Source organism: Penicillium solitum, assembly GCF_028829755.1.
Source record: "Penicillium solitum strain IBT 25940 chromosome Unknown utg000005l_segment0_segment0, whole genome shotgun sequence".
In the NCBI taxonomy this organism is placed as follows: domain Eukaryota; kingdom Fungi; phylum Ascomycota; class Eurotiomycetes; order Eurotiales; family Aspergillaceae; genus Penicillium; species Penicillium solitum.
The window spans coordinates 1682332-1702108 of record NW_027072125.1 but is presented as its reverse complement, the minus strand read 5'-3'; the positions used below and the strand labels follow the sequence as shown (position 1 = coordinate 1702108).

At 49.7% G+C, this 19777-nt stretch overlaps 7 protein-coding genes across 7 annotated transcripts; 2 read left to right on the top strand and 5 right to left on the bottom strand.

Moving 5' to 3' along the window:
* Window positions 1-492: 492 nt before the first annotated feature.
* On the bottom strand, window positions 493-4862 carry N7455_008263 (putative protein kinase; the record flags this gene model as incomplete). The annotated part of the gene is made up of 4 exons (XM_040959163.2): window positions 493-501; window positions 561-4476; window positions 4537-4723; window positions 4775-4862. 4 exons carry the CDS (start codon window positions 4860-4862, stop codon window positions 493-495), a joined length of 4200 nt encoding a protein of 1399 aa, XP_040810421.2.
* Window positions 4863-5290: 428 nt separating this feature from the next.
* On the top strand, window positions 5291-7176 carry N7455_008262 (PEX28-32 family peroxisomal membrane protein; the record flags this gene model as incomplete). Its single annotated transcript, XM_040959154.2, has 4 exons — window positions 5291-5317; window positions 5469-5620; window positions 5695-5829; window positions 5889-7176. The coding sequence occupies 4 exons, from the start codon at window positions 5291-5293 to the stop codon at window positions 7174-7176; spliced, it is 1602 nt and encodes a 533-aa protein (XP_040810472.2).
* A 153-nt stretch (window positions 7177-7329) lies between these two features.
* N7455_008261 (nucleolar protein 16) lies at window positions 7330-8084 on the bottom strand (the record flags this gene model as incomplete). Its single annotated transcript, XM_040959128.2, has 2 exons — window positions 7330-7906; window positions 7957-8084. 2 exons carry the CDS (start codon window positions 8082-8084, stop codon window positions 7330-7332), a joined length of 705 nt encoding a protein of 234 aa, XP_040810385.2.
* A 211-nt stretch (window positions 8085-8295) lies between these two features.
* N7455_008260 (Zn(2+) transporter YKE4) lies at window positions 8296-9685 on the top strand (the record flags this gene model as incomplete). The annotated part of the gene is made up of 4 exons (XM_040959115.2): window positions 8296-8430; window positions 8482-8632; window positions 8683-9598; window positions 9670-9685. 4 exons carry the CDS (start codon window positions 8296-8298, stop codon window positions 9683-9685), a joined length of 1218 nt encoding a protein of 405 aa, XP_040810458.2.
* A 552-nt stretch (window positions 9686-10237) lies between these two features.
* On the bottom strand, window positions 10238-11436 carry N7455_008259 (mannosyltransferase complex subunit MNN9; the record flags this gene model as incomplete). The annotated part of the gene is made up of 2 exons (XM_040959172.2): window positions 10238-10258; window positions 10321-11436. The coding sequence occupies 2 exons, from the start codon at window positions 11434-11436 to the stop codon at window positions 10238-10240; spliced, it is 1137 nt and encodes a 378-aa protein (XP_040810404.1).
* Window positions 11437-12026: 590 nt separating this feature from the next.
* N7455_008258 (uncharacterized protein) lies at window positions 12027-13243 on the bottom strand (the record flags this gene model as incomplete). Its single annotated transcript, XM_040959138.2, has 5 exons — window positions 12027-12446; window positions 12494-12767; window positions 12815-12970; window positions 13028-13037; window positions 13093-13243. 5 exons carry the CDS (start codon window positions 13241-13243, stop codon window positions 12027-12029), a joined length of 1011 nt encoding a protein of 336 aa, XP_040810456.2.
* A 1011-nt stretch (window positions 13244-14254) lies between these two features.
* On the bottom strand, window positions 14255-16183 carry N7455_008257 (uncharacterized protein). Its single transcript, XM_065605838.1, has 3 exons — window positions 15978-16183; window positions 15678-15789; window positions 14255-15436 (listed from the first exon to the last, which is right to left on the bottom strand). Exons 2-3 carry the CDS (start codon window positions 15787-15789, stop codon window positions 14475-14477), a joined length of 1074 nt encoding a protein of 357 aa, XP_065460787.1. The 5' UTR covers window positions 15978-16183; the 3' UTR covers window positions 14255-14474.
* Between the last annotated feature and the right edge of the window lie 3594 nt (window positions 16184-19777).

The window sequence follows — 19777 nt, the reverse complement described above, 5'->3', positions numbered from 1 at the left end:
GCCCGATTGCCCAGTGGGGACATGCCAGTCCAACGTACGTGTGTATATCGTGTCTTCTTTTATATTTTATATTTAGATTCTTTATTTATAGAAGTCCTTTCTTAAAATAAAAATCACATAGTCATTAATTCAGCCATAAAAGCCACTTGACACAACGTTAAATCGCTCTACCCATGAGCAACACATCGTAAACTCTTAAGAAATGCAATGAGAGGTAACAATGTACAAACACAGGGACCAAACATGGCCCTGAATGGGGGTCATCAAGTATAAAAACGAAGGGAAATGCATAAGCAAGAGCAAAACGTAAGGTATAAGCGATACTCAGGTCATCATGGGCGCAATGCAAATGCAGGAACAAGGGGGTATAACATGAATGCATCTCAAACAGAATGCTGACATGACAACCACCCGATGCAAGGATGAGAAAGTAAAAAGGAAAGGATTAGTATTACAGGGCATTCAACAGAAAAAAAAAAGAGAAGCAAGAAATCATTTCCTCTGTCGGCTAGTCAGCATCCCATTCTTTGGCCCTGGTTCAGATCGCCGGCCTAACTCACCAGGCTTGTCGCAGCCGCCGCAGTAGCGAGGTCTGGCTTCCCGCTGATACTCCGCGCCGAAACGCGAGGAAGCGCGGACCCAGCAGTAGTAGAGTTGCTGGACCCTCGCTTGCCGGGGCTGGACGGAGGACCGTTCACGGTCGAGTGTCGTTTGCCGCTACCCTTGACCGGGGAATTGGCTGAGACATCGCGAGTGCGCATGAACCCGCTCTTTAGCGTTGTGCCTGGAGGATCAGGGAGAGGACGAGCCGCAGACGTGACACCTCGCTTGGAGGGCGAGTTTGATGTATACATTCTGGGCCGGGGGGGTTTGACACCAGTGAGGAACTCGTGTTTCAGGGCGTCATGAGGCGAGATACGACGAGCAGGATCCCAGCGAAGGCAGCGAGTGATGAAGTCAAGGAAGGCTTCATCGTCACACTTCAAAGCCTGTCGGAGCTCCTTGGTACTCGGACGACGTCGACGTCCCTTGGATGAAACAGTCAAACGCGGCTTGCCGAGAGAATCAAAGAACAACTTCTTGCGTGAGCTCTTCTCAATGAGATGCTTTTCCGGAGGACCAAAAACTTCCATGATACAAGCAAGCTGTTCTTGCTCATTCTCTCCTGGGAAAATGGGATAGCCGGTGAACAGCTCAGCCAAAATGCAACCCAAACTCCACATGTCTATCGGCATGCCGTACGACATTCCGAGGATGACCTCGGGCGAACGGTAGAAGCGACTTTGGATATAAGTATAGACCTTTTCATTCTCAAAGCAACTTGAACCAAAGTCGATGACTCGAATTTCGGAGTTCAACGGGTGAACGAGAAGAATGTTTTCGGGCTTCAAGTCACAGTGAATGACCTTCTTGGCATGCAACAGCACGAGACTGCTCAGCATCTGCTTGGTGAAAACACGGATCAGCTTCAACGAAAAGCCCCGGAATTCATGGGCCTTGATGAATTCATAAAGATTCATGCCAAGGAGTTCGGTGGAAATACACAGATGACCACGGAAATAGAAGCTTTGGGTGAAGTTGACCACGCTATGCTTGCCATGAGGATCCCATTCCTTCAGTTTTTGTAGGAGGTTGACCTCAATCAGGGCTTGTTGGTGGAACCGCTTCTTGTTGCGAATGATTTTAATCGCAACCAGAGCCCCAGTCTTGTGGTCGACGCATCGCACGACCTGGCCAAAACTACCCTTGCCCAGGACATCAACAACTTCGTATCGGTAAGCTAGATGGTCGCCGATGATGATGTTATAATCACCACGGTCGTCATCGTACCCAAAGTTTGCTGCACTGGAATGGAGATCTCCAACATGTTTCTTGGCAGTGTGGGTACCACAGAAGAAAATATCGCGATAATCGATGATCTCACCGCGTTCAAAGATGTTGAGCGTTGCCATCTTTAAGGCCTGGGCCGGACTGACACGATCCTTTGGACCAGCCTTGCGGCGCAAGTCGTCTAGCACACGCGCCGCCTTTTCAAAGTCTTTGCGTTTAGACCCAAGTCGCTTCATCTCTTCATCTGCAATCGCCACATCTGGATCAACAGTGCTGTCGGTAGGCCGGGAAGCAGCCGCAACACTAGATCTAGCGTTATTGATCATCTTGTGTACCGGAGAGATGTACGTGCTCTGCACGCGTCTAGATCGGTCGCTTTCGCCCGACTCATTGGACGGAGTTGGCTCCAGGGCGAGGCTTTTCTCGCTGCAGACACTTGGTTTCCGAGTCGTCGGATTGGTTATACTTGAAACAGAAGACTGTCGGCGAGGGTTGAGATGCGATGGCTTGGGATTAGGGCTTGTCGAGTTGACCGAAGACAGGTTGTTCCATGTTGCAGAGGCTGGAAGTTTAGGCGGCGGCATATGATTGTACTTGGTTGGGTCAGCATCGGCTTCTGCCTTTTGGGGCTTCGAGTTGCTGCGAAGCCGTGCCACCTTAAGCCGGTCCCGAAGAGAGGTGCCGGACGAAGTGACAGCGACACTCTCAGGATCCGAAGGTGTCGATATCTGGCTGAGTCGTTCTGGAGCGGGAGTGAAAATGGCACTTTGTGTTTGAGGTCGTGGGCCATTCAACTTGTGTGCTTGCGTCCGATTCGAGTAGTCGGCGCTGGCCTGGTGGCGGAGATGGTTGAGTTCGGCGCCACTCTTGGGCAGCGTGTATGAGGCATAGGGAGATATGTTGCGAGCTGCACTTGGCGTGTCAAATGACTCAAACGCACTTGTACTGCTAGAAGCTCGCAACGCGGCGGTTGATGAGCTGACGGCAAAGTGAGAGGTGCTGCTTCGTGCTTGAGTGAGGGGCAGTTGGTCTTCTTCATCACGGTACCAGAAATTCGCTTTGGATGCTGTCATCGGAGTACTGGGTGTCTTTGAAATCACTTGGTTGGAGGGGGTGTGAGCTTTGCGCTCGTCGTCCCTGTCCTTGAGTGCCTCGATTTTGGCCGCCATGGGTGTGCCCAAAGGCAACAAATTCAGCGGGGGCAATTTCAAGGGCTGTAAACCCTTTCGTCCTGCTAGAACAGTAGAATTTCGTGATCGCGAATCAGGAGTTTTTGTTTCGGTAGAGTCAACTTTTTCAACTTGGGCGGTGGCGTGCGCTTCCGAGTCTGAATCTTTAATGTTCAGAAGGCCCATATCCACAGGAATACTTGATTTTCTGGGCGCAGGGAAAACAGGCGCATCCAGTTCACCCTTGGGCGACTCGTAGGCCTTGGGGATCGCTGGAACCGGCGGGACCTCTTCCCCGTTGGAGTTTGTCTGCTCTGTGCGTGGCTTAGGCGTCGGGAGTCGGGACGAGGATAGATTTTGGGACAGCCGATTTTGAAGAGAGCTCCCGGAAGTTCGCGCCGAGTTATAGCTGGTGTTTGAAGAAACAGACAACCCTGAGCTGTACGACTTACGATTTGGGTCAGGCGTGGTTCGGTTCGAGGAAGGTGTGACGCTTTTCCTCGGAATTTGAGAGGGAGATTGGGTTGATGATAGAGGACGGGTGGGCATAGGTTCTGTCTGGGTGGGAGGTGTATGTGGCATCGGAGGGGCAGGAGGCGCAATCGACATTCGCTTTAGTCGTCGTGCGTCAGTAGGACTGATCGTTCGAGCACCAAGTCCAGTGGCATGTGGCGGCATAACAGAAGCCCGCTTAGATGCAGAGGAAGGTGTCGCCACGGCGCCAGAAGGGTTTCTTACCGGGGTCCGCACGGCGTTGGTGGAATTCGATCGTGTGTGGTCAACGACTCCAGAGGCAGTGAGAAACTGACTACGGGGTTCCCTTGGGCTGGGCTGGAATGATTTTGCCTTGAGGTTTCGAACAGACGAGGGAACCTTGGCATCAGACTCCGGAAGTCGAGGGCGAAGCAAGTTATTTGTTGACGCAGTGTCAGTGCTGATTTTGCGGGCACTTAGACTGGCGCGCCTAGCCGAAGCATTGGTAGGCGCAAATGCCCCAGAGCTGATAGATTTGCGAGGACCCCTTGAAGCACTTCCAGCAGACGGCTGGGCTATACTCTGGCGGCGAGCGCGGGTATTGGCAGAGGATGCTGTGAGCCCTGCAGCGGCATTCGCACCATTCGTACCATTTGGGCGTTGCACTTCGCTCTTCCGTCGAGCGGAAGGACCCCGTGTACGTTCTGATATATTGCCCGCATAGGTGTGGTTTTCCCAGGGATTTGTTAGAGGGCCCGTTTCACGATTCTCACCCGAAGTGCTGTTCCCGGGCATGGGGAAGTGGTTCAAGCTGGGTTCACCCATGATGCTGTTATGGAAATCATCAAAGTTGACTGGCGCTAGAAAGTCCATGTTATCCGCATGGTTGGGATCAGCCTTTGACAGGTTGCCCACGCTCGTAGATCGAAGGTTAAAGCTTTTAGTTGAATCAAGTGTAGAATCAACAGACGAATTCCCAGAGTGAGGGTACGGGCTAGGTTTACTAGATATCGAGTTAGTTCAAAGCCAATCAAGCCAATCACGAGAACAGAACTGGACATACCTCCATCGCGAACTGTCCTGCGGTCGTGGGCCCTGAGGAACCCTTTGGTCACGAATTGAAAGTCTTCTCCTATTCATCCCACTTGCGCGCGGTCCGGCGACCCCATTTGTGGTGTCAAAATTGGTATTGTTCGAGGGAAAGTTGGTCGAGGCTGACTTCTGCAGGCGCCTGCGGGCCGGAGCCTCTGCTGTTTCTTGTTAGTATCTAACTGCACCTTCCCGACATCTTTCATTCTTACCTCCCGAGCCCGAATCATCGTTTGAGGGATTGTACGCTGCTTCGGTCCGCGCTTGACCCCTCCCCGGTGTTTGGGGCATTGTCGGCATTGTTTGAGCTCTCGCGCGTTTTCAGAGGAAAGTCGGAAAAGGAGACTGGACCGTGCCAGAGATGCGATCGCAATTGCATTCAGGAGAAGTGCGAGGTCTCCAACCAAGAGATACGTGAGCACCGTCGCGCGACTCTTGAAAACAGCTACCGTTCCATTGCGAGTTGTGAAAGAGCAATGGCCAAGGCAGAGGTTCTCTTTGACAAATAATTTTGGGGGGAAGCAGGGTTGCTGGGGCAAGTCCACTAAGGCGGTAACAGGGAAAAAGAAGGTAATTTGGGGGGGGGGGCAGGTGGATTTTATAAGTAACCCCGTCAACAAAGGGGATTTTTAGATAAGATCGAAGCTATATGTGAATAATCGCAGAGAGAATATATGTATATTAAAGATAAACAAGAAAAAAAGACGGAAAAAACAAAAGTTAGACAAATGAAGGCCAACCTGCTTTCTTTTTTAGTGTGAACTATCCAACTTCGACGTTCCCCCCCTGATGCAAACAGGATTATGTCAGCTTCTTTCCCCGTTCCAGATCGGCAAAGCACATGCTTGGGTTCTTGACAGTTAGAATTCCCGTTTCTCTTTACACTTCATTTCTTCTTCTTTTAAGATCCCATGTCTAATCATGGATGGATTTACAGAAGCTCTGAACGACGAACCCAAGGTTCCAAGAAAACGGAATAGACCTGGTTCGCCAGACAGTTCGCATTCGAGATCTTCCTCTCAATCCAAGAATTCACTACAAGACCGCCTATTTACAAAGTATGTTTGGAACGGATTTATTCCTAGATAGGTCCAATAGATCTGTGGGGAGTTCTAACAGCTGACGACTGCAGACTTCTCCAACAAGTCATTCCCACAGACGATGAGGATGAAACCGATTCATTGGGAGACAAGGCCTTGGCCTCTCCTAAGAAACCGGCATTTAGTTTGCCTGTAATGGCAAATAATTTCCGCCGCTTTAATGCAAGGTAGGACTGAATCATCTCATGTGATATCCATGGATCAACTGAAACTAAAACCACTATAGAATCGGTGTGGTATTTCTATTCCAAAGTCGTCTTGAGCAACTATTCACTTGGGACACACCAACCCATACCATCTCTTTCCTTTTTGTCTATTCTTTCATCTGCTTAGAACCTCATCTACTTTTGGTCTTGCCCCTAGTGGTTCTCTTGCTCTTTATAATGGTGCCGGCCTTTGCAACTCGTCACCCACCACCCCCAAGCACCTCGACATCCAGCACCACTCCTTACTACTCCTATGATGGACCAGCCCTGGCACCAGCCACGACTATTAAGCCAGCCCCAGAGACTTCCAAAGATTTCCTTCGGAACATGCGAGATCTACAGAATTGCATGGCTGATTTCTCAGATGCCCATGATGCGGCTATCTCTGTTGTTGCGCCGCTGACGAATTTCTCCAATGAGAAGCTCTCTTCAACCCTATTTCTCGGATGCACAATTGCAATAGTAGTATTGTTTATCAGTGCGCATCTGCTACCCCTCAAAATTGTGCTGCTTGTTGGCGGCAATGCGCTGGTTCTCTCCATCCACCCAACGGTGGGGCAGTTCATATCCGGTCTGATGCAAGATATGACTGGGGATTCCAGTGACACAGATTCGGATGAGAAAGATGGGTTCGCCTCATCGGTCCCTGCAGACCCATCTGCAGCAATGTCGGCCATGGAAAAGCTCGCAGATATCTCCTTGGACACATATCCCGAAGAGCGGGAGGTGGAAATTTTTGAGCTGCAGCACCGGGCCGCAGGAACGTCGGAGTCTGGGTGGGAGAGCTTCCTGTTCAGCCACGCGCCATACGACCCGCTATCACCATCTCGCATCGCTGGGGACCGACCTCGTGGATGTCGATTCTTTGAGGATGTCCGTGCCCCACGTGGCTGGGCCTGGAAGAGCAAGAAGTGGGAACTAGACCTAGACTGCCGTGAATGGGTGGTGGAGCGCATGATCACCAGTGTTGGGTTCGAGGTCCCAGGCGTAAATGCCGAAGGGAACGCCATTGTCGGAGAAGTTGGTGGTTGGGTTTGGGACTTGCCTCCAACTCGGCATGAGTCAGATGATGATTTGACACTGGCCTACGGAGACCTACCTGATTCACTATCTCCCAAGGAAACCAAGGTCAAGGAAAAGGTGAAGGAGAAGGTGAAGGAGAAGGCGAAATCACGGGATTGGGAGGAAGGGACTGCGTCCTACGGAGTGGGAGAATGGAGACGCCGACGATGGGTGCGAGTGGTGCAACGAATAAGCCTTCCGCCGGCGGGGGTTGTTACCTACTCGACACTCAGTAGTAACAGCTAAAGGAAACACGAGATAACGAATCCAAGCGGCTCAGTTGCCGTCCAATAATATTTACTTCGGGACACATGCATCCATGTAGACACTTTTAATAAACAGAAAAAGATAAACGCCAGACTCGCCCTAACCAGATGCTCAGAACAAATGAACAAGGCATTACGACTGATTCTTCTTCCACTTGTTAATTCTCCTCCGCAAATCACCCTCGCTCTGCTGCATAGGATTCAGCTTGCGATCACGAGTCATGGCAGTGAAATTATCTCCGTGCTTCTCAATCAAGCGCTGAGCCCACTCGCCCTCGCGCGAGCTCTGGTACCGGGGCTTCTTAGCACGGACAGTCTTGCCTTCTTGATCCGCCTGGCGCTCAAGCTGCTGCACAATCACTGAGTCGGTGAGAGGGTTGCTTTCGCCATTGCCTCCCAGGATATCATTCAGAGGGTCGTTGAGAGGGTTGTTGCGCGAGCGCTGAAGGCCCGCCACTTCGATGTTGTCTTCGTCGTCGTGGATAACACGCAGAATCTTGCCAGTCTCGGGATCACGCTCGACTCGCGTCTCACCGAGGTCAAGCTTGGCTGCGGCTGCTTTGGCGCTGCCGCGGATGTGCAGCGAGTTCTTGTTGTCGGGGTATTCGTCCTTGTTTCCGGGGAGGCGTTCGCGGCCACCGGATGGTGCGTTCAGCTTGTGCATCAAACCAAGGCGCTGGTAATTTTGTGTCAGGGTCAGATCACGATCCCTATATTCGTTAGTGTTTTGCACTTTTCCAAGTGGGCAAGATGCGCATACCAGTTGTCGGCGATGATCTGATTGCCCAGCACATTGATCTTCTTGTGGCCGCTCTTGAGGCGGCTGTCCTTAGCACGGGCCGTGGAGCGCCCAGAGCGGGCCTTCTTCTTTTGCAAAACTTTACCCATTGCGAATTGTGAAGTGAGTGTAGAGGTTAAATTGGTTCTTCTTGTCTGTAGTCGGCGATAATAAAAAGCGTTATCGAAACTTTTTTTTCTGAGTTTGCATGTCTTGGCATGTTTGCTCACAGTCCCGCGATAAACGACGATAGCGGATAGCTGTACTTCCGTGGGTTGTATTGCTTGTCACTTAAACAAAACTTTGGCCAATTCCTTTGCAATGGCTTCTCGCTTTTTCCCTTCGCGTAGAACAGGCATTGCCCTTGTTGCAGGATGTTTTTTGTTCTCAGCCTTGGCCGCAGCTAATGTTGGCCCCGGAGAGCTCTCCGTGAGCCAGATCGAGGAGCAGTTGCAGGTATGCTGTACAACGTACTGTTTGCCTTATATGTGAACTAATCTGTCATAGAGCTGCCCACTTGTCGAATCTCTAAATGAGCACAAGCGTGCAACCCGCCCAGAGACTACTAGCTTGACGTCGAAGATCTTCGCTGTCCTCTTCCCGAGCACCCCAGCCGTGAACGCGCTTCTAGCAACTTTGTATATCTCCGGTCCACCGAGTAAGTCTTCCCCCTCAATACTCGCGATAGACCTCTACTAACTATTTTAGACTTCCTCCTGGCACTATGTCCACCTAACATTGACCCCTCCTCGCTTTCAGTGATGGTCGCATTTGCCGTCGGCGGCTTACTTGGCGACACCCTCTTCCACCTACTTCCCGAGATCTTCGTCGGCGAAGCCTCTCCCGACCACGTGAGCTTCGTAATGGTCGAGCCAAACAAGAACCTCCTTCTAGGCTTGGGAATCATGGTTGGATTCTTCACCTTTGTTGCAATGGACAAGGCCCTGCGCATCGCGACTGGCGGGGAGGGCGGCCATGACCACTCGCACAGCCACGCGCACGCCGAATCAATTGATGCAGTTACATCCAGCGCCGAGACCAAGAAGCCCAGCGGCGAGCTGAAGAAGCGCAAATCTGCTGCGAAGGAGTCCTCTGAGGTCGTTCCCGAGAAGGAAATTAACCCCAGCGTCAAACTTGGCGGTTACCTTAACCTCATCGCTGACTTCACCCATAACATCACCGATGGCCTTGCCCTTTCCTCTTCCTTCTATGCCTCGCCTACCATCGGCGCAACGACCACTGTGGCTGTCTTCTTCCATGAAATCCCCCATGAAGTTGGTGACTTTGCTCTGCTTATTCAGTCCGGCTTCTCGAAACGTAGGGCCATGGGCGCGCAATTCGTTACTGCTATTGGTGCATTCTTGGGTACTCTTATTGGAATTGCCGTTCAGGAGTTTGGTGGCAACGGCACTATGTTGGATGATACCGAGCCTGCTGGTCTCATGGGAACTAGCCTCACTTGGGGTGATATGCTTCTTCCGTTCACGGCAGGCACATTCTTGTATGTTGGCACCGTGGCTGTGATCCCGGAGTTGCTGGAGACTGGTAAGGACAAGGGTGTTGAAGTGCGGAAGACTATCACACAGTTTTTGGCTGTTGCTCTTGGAGCCGGCATTATGCTTGCGTAAGTATCCGTTCCCCCACCCCCGGGCCACAAGGCTTCGGTCGTACAATTATCACTAACACACTTCATAGCATTTCTTGGGATTGATTCAGTTGTATTGGGCATTGGTATATGCTGATATACACCAGTAATATCATATTGTGCCCATGACTGTTAAGCCTAAGTGCAACGACAAAAGTCGATGCCTTTGGTTCAGCAAAGAATACATAAGGGATGTCCGACTCTGGTAAATAGACCAACGCCCCGTTTAACCACATGCTACGTTGATTTTTATATATGACTTGCACAAATAAGTAACCGTTCATTCGATATGGCGATAGCCATGTGAGAGCCAAAATAGATGCACAAGAACCTTCAAGCCAGCAACGCCCCTAGACCTAACCCCTCTCCAACGTGAATGAATAATACCCAGTCATATTCCTTGGTAATACACAGAATAATGCAAAATCAATTTTGGACTTGTGGAAGGAACCATCCCAGGTACGTATGAAATAAAAAAAGCCTCGACGGAAGGACGGATACCGAGGTGAATGTTGTTAATGGATCTCTCGAATGGCGAAGAGAGGCGAGAAAAAGCTTGAGATGCGCACAGCGCAATGTATGCAAGCGAAATAGACGTTAGACGAGGCAGGAAGCCATTTACTCGTTATAATGGTAGACCTGGAAACGTGTCAGCAAAATGATCCCCTTATCAGCCGAATTAGGCGGAAATCGAAACATACGAAGTAATCTGGGAGTCCAATGACCTCATATCCCAGTCTTCGAGCCATCTTCGCAAAGCCCTCCGTCTCCACCAAATGGAAGAATGGGAAGGCGGGGAACATAGCACCATCACGATGCACATCAGCCTTGACCAACAAGGCGGTACCACCAACACCATCAAGAGCAAGCATCTTCTTCGGATCGAGCTTTTTCATATCCGGCAAGTACGCCATCAGGGTGCGATACGTAGGCATCTCAGCGTAGCCTTCCAAGAGAATCTCATCAGGCCCCATGTTCGCGGCGAGGTTCTGCGCGGTCTGGCTATCAACCCAAGAGTTGAAGTCATAAGGCCTGATATCCCACTTCTTCTTCGAGGTATCATAGTAGCGCTGGAAGCAGTTCGGCACAATGACCGGTTGATTGAAGGCTGTTAGATCCTGAATGAGAGCAGCCGGTGTCTCAACGACGTCACTGTCCAGCCAGAGGACCCACGAAGTCCCGGGGCCGAGGGTTGTAAAGACCAGACTGTTTCTCGCACGACTCATCGACTCGCGGCGCTCTTTCTGCGCCCCCATAGCATGGCGGGCCTTCTCATCCTGGGATTTCAACGGCGGATCGAAGTCTTGGCGAAGGATGCTGATACTCGCGAAGCGGTTATCGATTGGCCCCGATTGCGTCTTGGAAATGGCCTTTTCCAGAGCCGCAACTGCGGCGTTTCCCTCGCTTGTCTTCGGTGCGATGAAGCCCAGGGAGATCAGCTCATGCGGATAGCTCAGCTTCTCGATGTTATCCCAGTATCCTTGGTAGAAGCGGGCTAGCGGAGTCAGGATAAGGACCCGCTCGCCGTTGGCAACTGAATCCGCGGTGTTGGTTAGGCTGTTGAGGTCATAGTGGACAACCGGGGGAGCTGCCTTGTGTCCATCGCTTCGAACGGGCTGCGATTTGAAGAAGGGTTTTGTGGGTGGGGATAAGGGGTGTTCGGCGGCGTTTTCCTGGCGCTGTTGGGAGCTAGCGGATGCGGAGGATGCGGAGGGAGTTGAGGGCGAGAGCATGAAACATATGAAACCGAATGCTAGCAGCGCTGCTAGCACGAGGCTGATTGGGCTCGTGCGGCGCATGGAGCGTGCAACGGCCATGGCCGATCAACGATAAACGTTAAATTGGAGATTGAGAGGTGTGTTGCTGGTCCAGCGAAGCCGCTGACGTTCTGACTGCGTTAATGCCTCAGGCACCAAGGAACCAGATTCAACCTTGCCTCAATTCCTCCCCTGGTGACAACTACGGGAAATTGATTCTGGCGTGAAAGGGAATTAAAAAATGTCAAAGGGAACTACTGTGGATGATGGATCACTTTTATTCTTTGCCCTGTCCGGAAAGAGACAAACCAAGACGACCCATGTCACCTCACTATCAAAGACCCTTCAACGGCGGCCGAGATCACAACTTGAGCTGCATGGTCCAATTACGAATCGACATTCGCTCGGTCTTTGGAACGTGTCCGTTTTATCGCGGGATACCTCAAAAGAGGGTCCCGAAGGGTCTCATCGCCGAATGCGGCCCCGTCACTACATGGTACATTCCTGATCATGAACTACCACGAGCCACGATTGACTTTCCTCAGGGGAAAATAATGCATAAAACAATGGGTATGTTCTTCTAAATAATTATATAGCCATGAGACTTCAGTATATTCAATCATTTTGGGTTCATGAAGGCCATGGAGGAGTTAGGGCAAGGTACGCATCACACCCTCGAACGCAACCAGAGCCATTGCATTCGCCGGGAATGCCCTAAGGAAGCATGGCACAAAGCCCCGCCAGTACCCTCTCCACCCACGCTCACGCCATACGGCGACCGCAGCGTCCTTCCAGCCACGGAACTGGCGCTTGCCATCATTCAGCGCACCACCCATGGGGTCAGTCATAAGACGCTGCTTAACGACATCGGACGGGTAGGAAGTGAGCCAGAAGCATTGTGCGGAGATACCACCGGCCCAGAAATTGATCGCAGGGGCGGACAGCGTAGTGTTCTTTTTGAAGTAGCGAGTCAGGACGTCATAGGAGCCCCACCAGACGAAGAAAAAGGAGCGGAAGAAGACCGTTGCCCAGAGGCCGCGGTATAGGCCGCTGATGCCATGCGTGCGGAGCTGTCCATGTTAGTTGGTGTGTATAGTATGGAGTCATTTGCACTCACCAGCTTGCGTAGGCAGTCGACCGGCCCGCTGTACATGCGCTTCGATTTGTCGGCGGCGTATTGCACCTGCAGGCGTGCCTTGACGTGCTCCACTGGGGCAGCTATGAAGCTGACCGTTGTACCAGCCAGGATACCTGCAATGCCATGTCCGAAACTAGGAAGGGTTGCGAGGTCTGGCTGGTAGCGCGAGAAGGGGAGGTAAGGGCGGAAGTGAGGTTTCGAGAAGACATTTTCGAGTAGTAATCGGCGATATAGAGTCAACGAGCCCAGCATGCTGCAGGTGGTCAGCAAAATTCCTCCTAAATAGTGCGGAACACTTACATAGAGTCCATCATCATCCATCCGACCAGCGGCGGTGTAGCTCCCTTATAAAACCCTTGTAATCCTTCCTTTCGCAAAGTCTGCAACGTGCAATCTAACGGTCCTCGGAACTGTACATCTTTGCTGGTTTGTAGGCGAACCTTGATGGTGTCGAATCTGTGCAATTTCGTTAACAATTAACCCAAGGCGAAGGAAGTAGTTGATTATGCATACGGATGGCCAACTGTAGAAAAACAAAATTAGCTCCAACCCCAGTCAAAGCACAGAAAACAACTTACCGCTGAGCTTTGCAATGCCTGAAAAAACGCCCGCCACAAAACCCTTGTAGTTCGACTTCGATGTCCCAGACTGAGCAAGCGCGTGTTCCGCCTTCTGTTGACCCGTCATATCAGATGCCGAAACAGGTAAAGGCGCCGGCGCCGATGACATCGTCTAAGAGCCCCAAATATTTCCCCTAATCTCTAGTCGCGGATCGCAGATCCAATACGTCACAAAATGGACGCCACGCGCAAATTGTAGAGTGCTTGTGCGCAACGCGCAGGTGATCAAATCGAAATGCGGTGACGGATGCCGATAAGGATAGAGTGGTTTGGGGTTGCTGGGTTGCTGGGTTGCTGGGCTGCCAAGGAGGATTTTCCAAGCTGGCGTGTCTTTTCTGGGGAAGCCGGGGTATATATATGACTGTAATGGAGTAATCGAGAAAAAATATTGAGGGAAGTTGGTTTAATGATACTAGTTTGGGCCCCGCAGATTCCTCTCGGGGAGAGTGGGTGTTCCTCCGAATCGCGGGTGGTGCCTTAGGCGCATATTGGAAGTGGCTTTTCAAGCTAACCTTATATGGAGTAGTAAATCTGGGGATTAACTTTAAGAGTTTACCTGTTCAGGTGTATATCATCTCTTATCTGATCCTGTAGAACATGCGTTACCTAGGACCAATCTCAAAGACAATATGACAAGACTGGGTGAAAAACTCGCTAGGGAAAGTCGTCCAAGGTCCAAAAATAATAAAAAAACCAAGATGAAAAGTTGTCGCTCGGATTACCTGGAGATCAGAAAGGTGCTCCAGATATGGGCAACACGCAAGGAACGGCGTCAGATCAGGCGGATATAGCCCAACGGACACATCCCAGTTTCAACCCGCTAGGCTAACATGTCCACCACGCCTCAGCGGACATTGGCCCTATAACCATCAGAGTTGGAAGAACCCCAATCATAACGCGCGCTAGGTAGTTGTTACTGTGGTGTAATTACACCGAGAAACAAAAATACGAAGCAAATATCGTATTGAAGGTTGATACTTGGCTTCTACTTGGATATGCCAAGCAAGGTCCGAGGCTGGACTAGAACAGGGTATATAATTTAGATACATGATATCGTGATGCAGGATCAAACGCAGTAGTCGGCTGAAGCCGAGATTGTTTAATCACGGAGTGAGAATGACGAGAATGCAAAAATCAGAACCAAAGAGGAATTAAAAAACAAAAACAAAAAGCACCATGCACACTGTATCAGGCGTGTGGGGTGAGCTCATTTTGTTCCAGAACACCAAAAGCAGATATAAAAACAGGCACGAAATAAAGGCTCCAAGGGAATCCCACTTCTCTAATGGATAATAAACAGAAACAACATTTTAATGTAAATCCGGGTTAGGGTAGATCTATTACCGGCCCTTGGCGGACTTTCGAGCGATCTGCCGAGCCTTCTCCTCATAGGCAATGAGCTTCTCCACCAGCTCCGCCGGAGGGCCGGAGTTCTTTGGGACATCTCGTGGAGTCCGCTCAGATGTGTTGTTCATCGAGCCATGGGCGAGGTAGTCACCGGCCTCTAGCGCCAGGGGCGTTACGGGACCCGGGCTAACCAGAGGATCCAAACGGGGCGCCGAGGGACCTTGGTGGACGCCCTCAATGAACTCACGGTACTGCCACATCATGTCGCGTGACCCGGCTGCAGTGCGGTAGGTGGGCTGTCGAGATTGGCGAGGAGATGTAGGCTGAGCAGTGGCGTTGTGAGAAGTACTGCTCGACTGATATACAGCGGGATGGAACCGGGGCAGGCTGCCGAGATGGAAATTCTGGGTTTGCTTGGTCTTGGATGGGTTCTGGGTCCGAGAGCGAGTTGGTTGAGGGGAGTTTGAGCGCCGTGGAGACATGATAGGTGAGGCAGCCGGTGAGTAGTAAGGTGAGTTATCAGAACGCATTCTTGTCGAGGATGGCGGGGGCCGCGGTTGAGACTGGCCGCGACGGGTAGGCCGGATTGATGAGATTTGTCGGGACTTGGCGGACTGAGACGCACGTTCCCAATCGTCAAAATAAGAGTCGTGATCAAATCGACCGGTGAGTGGTGTCACTGGAAGGTCCTCGTATATTGGACCAGAGCGTCTTGGGATAGGAATGGGTCTCGTGGGTGAGGATAAGGTAAGCGAGTCAAAAGGGTCGATCGGAATGGTATCCGGATAACGGGTCCGACGAGGTGGCGTAGGGGGAGTATAAGTAGACGAGGTGGCTGTCAGATCTCGCAGAGAGGAGAGTGACACAGGTGTGGGGTAGCCGTGTTTGGTGATCAGACTTTCAAGATGATCTCTTGGTTGGAATGCGGAAGCCCGGTGCGAGGCCGATGATAGGCCTAATTTTTTATTAGCATGGGAATGAGAATGCCACACGTGTCTAGCGAAGAATGTCTGACAGCGTGTCGCGATAGCCGACAGAATATTGTTTTAATACATATATGTAATATATGTAATAAATATCAAAAGGGGAAAGTTTGAGAATATAGAACCCGTCGGGGGTGTAGGCCAATGGTGGAAGAGGGGGTAAAACACCCGGAACATGGGAAAAATAATCAAATGGGGAATTGAGCCACTTACTTGGGGAAAATGAACTACTATGTGATGAAGGGTAAAGAGAAGATGCAGAAGATGAAGAAGATGAAGAAAAGGAAAATGAAAAAGGAGAATCTGAGGGAGAATGTTTTCGCATCTGTTGGTTTTTAATTTTTCCCGGTTAGTGTGCATTAAGCACTTGCGGGGTGGGCAACTCCACCAAGTATTTAACCAAGTAATTAAGGATAGAATCAAAAGAAATTGCAGACAAAATAGGATAAAAAAAAATAAAAAAACCCGAGAAAGATAAAATATGATATAAAATATAAAAAAAGAATCTCTTACTAGGTATAATTGTGAGTCCGAGGACTCCGATGTCCTGTCACATCCAGACTCAAGGCTCAGACGGTAACCCTGGAAGATCCAAGGATGGGGAGAGAACGGGATGACGAATGTGCCGCTTTAATAGTGGAGTCTCCTTGAGATTTGCCTAATTAAACACGGCTCTTAAGAGAAATCAGGGAAATTGGGAGAGAAAAAGAAGGAAAAACGTCCTTTCTTAAAAGCTCCGGGCCAGGCACCTGTGAAACCAAAATATTTCACCCAGGTATATACATATCTATCTCTCCACGCGCAACCGCCCGGTGACCCATAAGTTTCTTCCCAAAAATAAAAAAAGGAAATTATAAAGTAATGACTTCTTCATATCATAAATTGAGATAATCCAGTTTTGATTTAACGAGATTGGACCAGAGTGAAAATAGGGTGAAGATCCCCGTCCAGTTGCGAGTGATTAACCAGGGGTGTCATGCGTCAAGATGGTCATTTCTGATTCGCACGCCTCTTGACTCAACGCAGTGATGTTCCAACTACCGACTCATGTCATCTGTCGACGTCCTTCTGTTGAAGTTAATCTAATCCCTAGGCTGGATAGGAGATTCCATCCAGCCAACCACCACCCATGTTGCCTGGTCCGCCGCATCACCCGACACCTATCACTACGCGTGGAGGGAGGGAACCGTCAACGCTGACTGGCTGGTACACGGGGTTCATGAACCCCCTTATAACATATTCTGGGTGCTGGATACAACCTCATGATGGCTTGGGGTGTTTGTATGTCTTGGATTACTGTCCAAGCTCCCGGCCCATCCATCCCTTTGCCGACTCCGTACAAGGCTGCAGAATTGGTTATCTTTAGAACAAAAGTGAATACCATATTTAAATGAGGTATTTATCTTATATTTGTATTGGGTGAACCACAATCCCCTAGACAGTAGTGACATTCGAACGATACGAGGACCCAGTAGAATCACAGACGAACTAATGAAGACACAAAAAGTAAATTGGGGCAACCTACCCATTAATCTTGATTGAGCTAGCTGCAGAATGGGCTGGCCTTGGTTTCAGTACCGCGTACTTTACGTAGGTGGATACATATCTAGAGTTGATCTTCTTCACCTCAACCCACTTAAAATATGTGTAATTCGAATCAAATATAAGGGTTGTACTCCGTAAGTGGCGAATAATATATTGATACTAACGAGTATGCCTACGGAGTACCATTCCTAATATTGAAAAGTAAATCGAGTAGGTTTCGGCAGCTTTGTCCTTTGCCCCTGCATACTGTGAGTTCTACACCTCTTTGGACCTTTCTGCTGTACTCCGTACTACATGAGAAAGAAGAGTGAAACTGACTAGCGAGGAGTCTATAGTCCAAATTCAAACTCAAGTCTTAAGGTCCACGGGAAACAAAGAATTATGAGACCATGGCCTCGGCCCCTCCCCACCCCACCACGGAAATTATCTGACGCAGTGAAACCGACCTTGGAATCCGATTCAAAATAGATTCCAATGTCAAAACCCCTGACCAACAAAGCAGGCGGGTCTCCTTTCCTACGGCCCTCAACCATCCAACATGACAAAGCTACGTGTCAATCGGACCCCTCCCAAGTTCCGACAGTCCCAAAAATTGGCATCAAATCCCAACTCTTTCTCCCTCATAGACCAAACTATCGATAACGTGTCCCATCCTTCTCCAAAAAAAAAGCAACTCGCATCTGCAGCAGACCGGAAAGACAAGCTTACCGGCATAATATCAAATATGACTGACCCACATATCCGCGGAAGTCTACTACGTTATCCTGACCTGATACTAACCGACACATGTCACCATTTATACAGCCTGTTAGCTTCCGTATTGTGGAGATTTACTCGATAGCCCCGTGTAAGGGGGTTCTATGTCGTATACAGTAGCTTACAGGCATCGAATAAGGCGTGCTTAGCGGCGGCTTGCTGCATGGAGTTTCGGGTCGATGGAAATCTACGGTGGAAAGGGGTGGTACCCGATGCTTGTGCGCGGGGAAAGGTGGGTTGTGGTTGGTGGGTTGGAGTAAATGTTACTGTGAGGTAGAAAAGTGGACTGATATACTCCGTACAGCGCATCTATATCACACTTGGACTGGGATTATTGGGCTCGCAGCATGCAGGAAGCCGGGATGCCCTAGCGGAGTGTTCCACTTCCACCAGGGAGAAATGGCACAGCAATCTTTGGATCATGCCGATTCTAGACCGTCGCCTTTTTTTTTTCGAAACTGCATGGAATCCCAAAAGATGGCCAAGCTACGCTAGCAAGCATGTGAAACTAACATTTGCCCATCTTGTGCAGAACTAGAAGCGTAGCGGCCTGGATGCCAGGGCCCAATATTCATGGGACGAGGTTGGAGATTGGTCCTGTAGCGGCGGGGGAGTTTGGGTGGATATCCACGAGGAACATCGTGTCTGTCTGATTGGCAACTAACCCCCAAAATCCAAAGACGATCTCCAAAGTCTAGACAAAATTGATTGGGTATTTGTATTTAAGCAGCCAGCCAAACATAACGTCCGACGTTAGTTAGGATCGATTCTTTGAATAAGGAATTGGCGCATACTATTGACATACCATCCACAGCTAGCTCGGAAATAAGAAGCCGAAGACTCAGCTTCTTAATAGTAAACTCCACTTAAGACTGTATATCATGTCCTGATCTAGGTTCAGCTCCCGCGCCCGTTGTCGAAACAGCCAGTCAGGAATGCTCCAGTTGTGAACGCCGAAAAGACAGTGTCTCCGCTGCATACGAGGAAATACAACATATCTGTTCGCTGTGATCGCCATACACATCATGCATTGCACTCGGGATACTTGTCATGGGAGCATAGAGACTACAATAGCTTTGAGCAATGATCATCAAGATCAGAAGGGATTTTAGATCGGTGTGAATAAAATATAGGATAGGCAGAGGGTTGCTAAGTCTGGATCCTGTTGATTGCTGCTCGAATTTGCGAAGTGAAAACCACATTCCAGTGTATGTATCAGCCCGTGGCCGGTGTTTTTCTGTGAAATGTCTCGCCTACTAGAGCGAAAGAATGTTGGTCTTAAATTACAGCAAAACACTAGAAGATGAACGTCATCTGGCTACATAGTCATTATCTTGGAAATTTGGTGTGCTCAACTGATAAGTCCACGAGGAAAATGACACTACTTCCCTGGGAGCTTTGAATAGCCCGAAGCCCAACACACTCGAGTTAGGGTTACCTGACACGGACAGGCGCCTGTAGTAGCCACGAGTACACTTTTTTAAATGATCCAGCCTGTCTAGCTGACTTGTTGGTAGCTCCCTTGTAAACATTTAGAATAGTGCGCAATGTGACTTTTGTGTCTTGCAGCCACTAATAACGCAGATAAAGGAAACCAGGTTAGACTTCCTACATTGATGGGTGAAAGCCACGGTTATCCAAGTCTCTACTATGTACTATTTCCGGGATTCTAAAACTTATCTCTACATGAAATTAAGAGACACAAAATATATTTTATCCATTTTCCTTTGTTGTTGATCAAAAAATAGTTGTAGTCCTGGAGTGAGTGTTCAGTTATATACTTCCGGCAGATCGCTCTTGATGCACTTTATTTGCAAAGATCAACTTTGAATGCAACACAGACACAACGGAGATATCTACCTCATCCAATGGAGAGTCCTATACTTTCATCGACTCAAATTTAATTGAACAAGACAGCAGTAAGAAGCACAAAGGGAGGCCTTCGCGGGGTTAGAAGCGGTCACCTGATAATGTATAGAATGGACCAATCAGAACACCCACTGATAGTGGAA

Excerpts from the sequence above, each read along its gene's own strand:
- N7455_008257 (XM_065605838.1), bottom strand. The coding sequence starts at position 15,789 with ATGCGAAAACATTCTCCCTCAGATTCTCCTTTTTCATTTTCCTTTTCT. Across the intron at positions 15,437-15,677 it reads TAGTAGTTCATTTTCCCCAA|GCCTATCATCGGCCTCGCAC; the intron begins GTAAGTGGCTCA and ends ATAAAAAATTAG.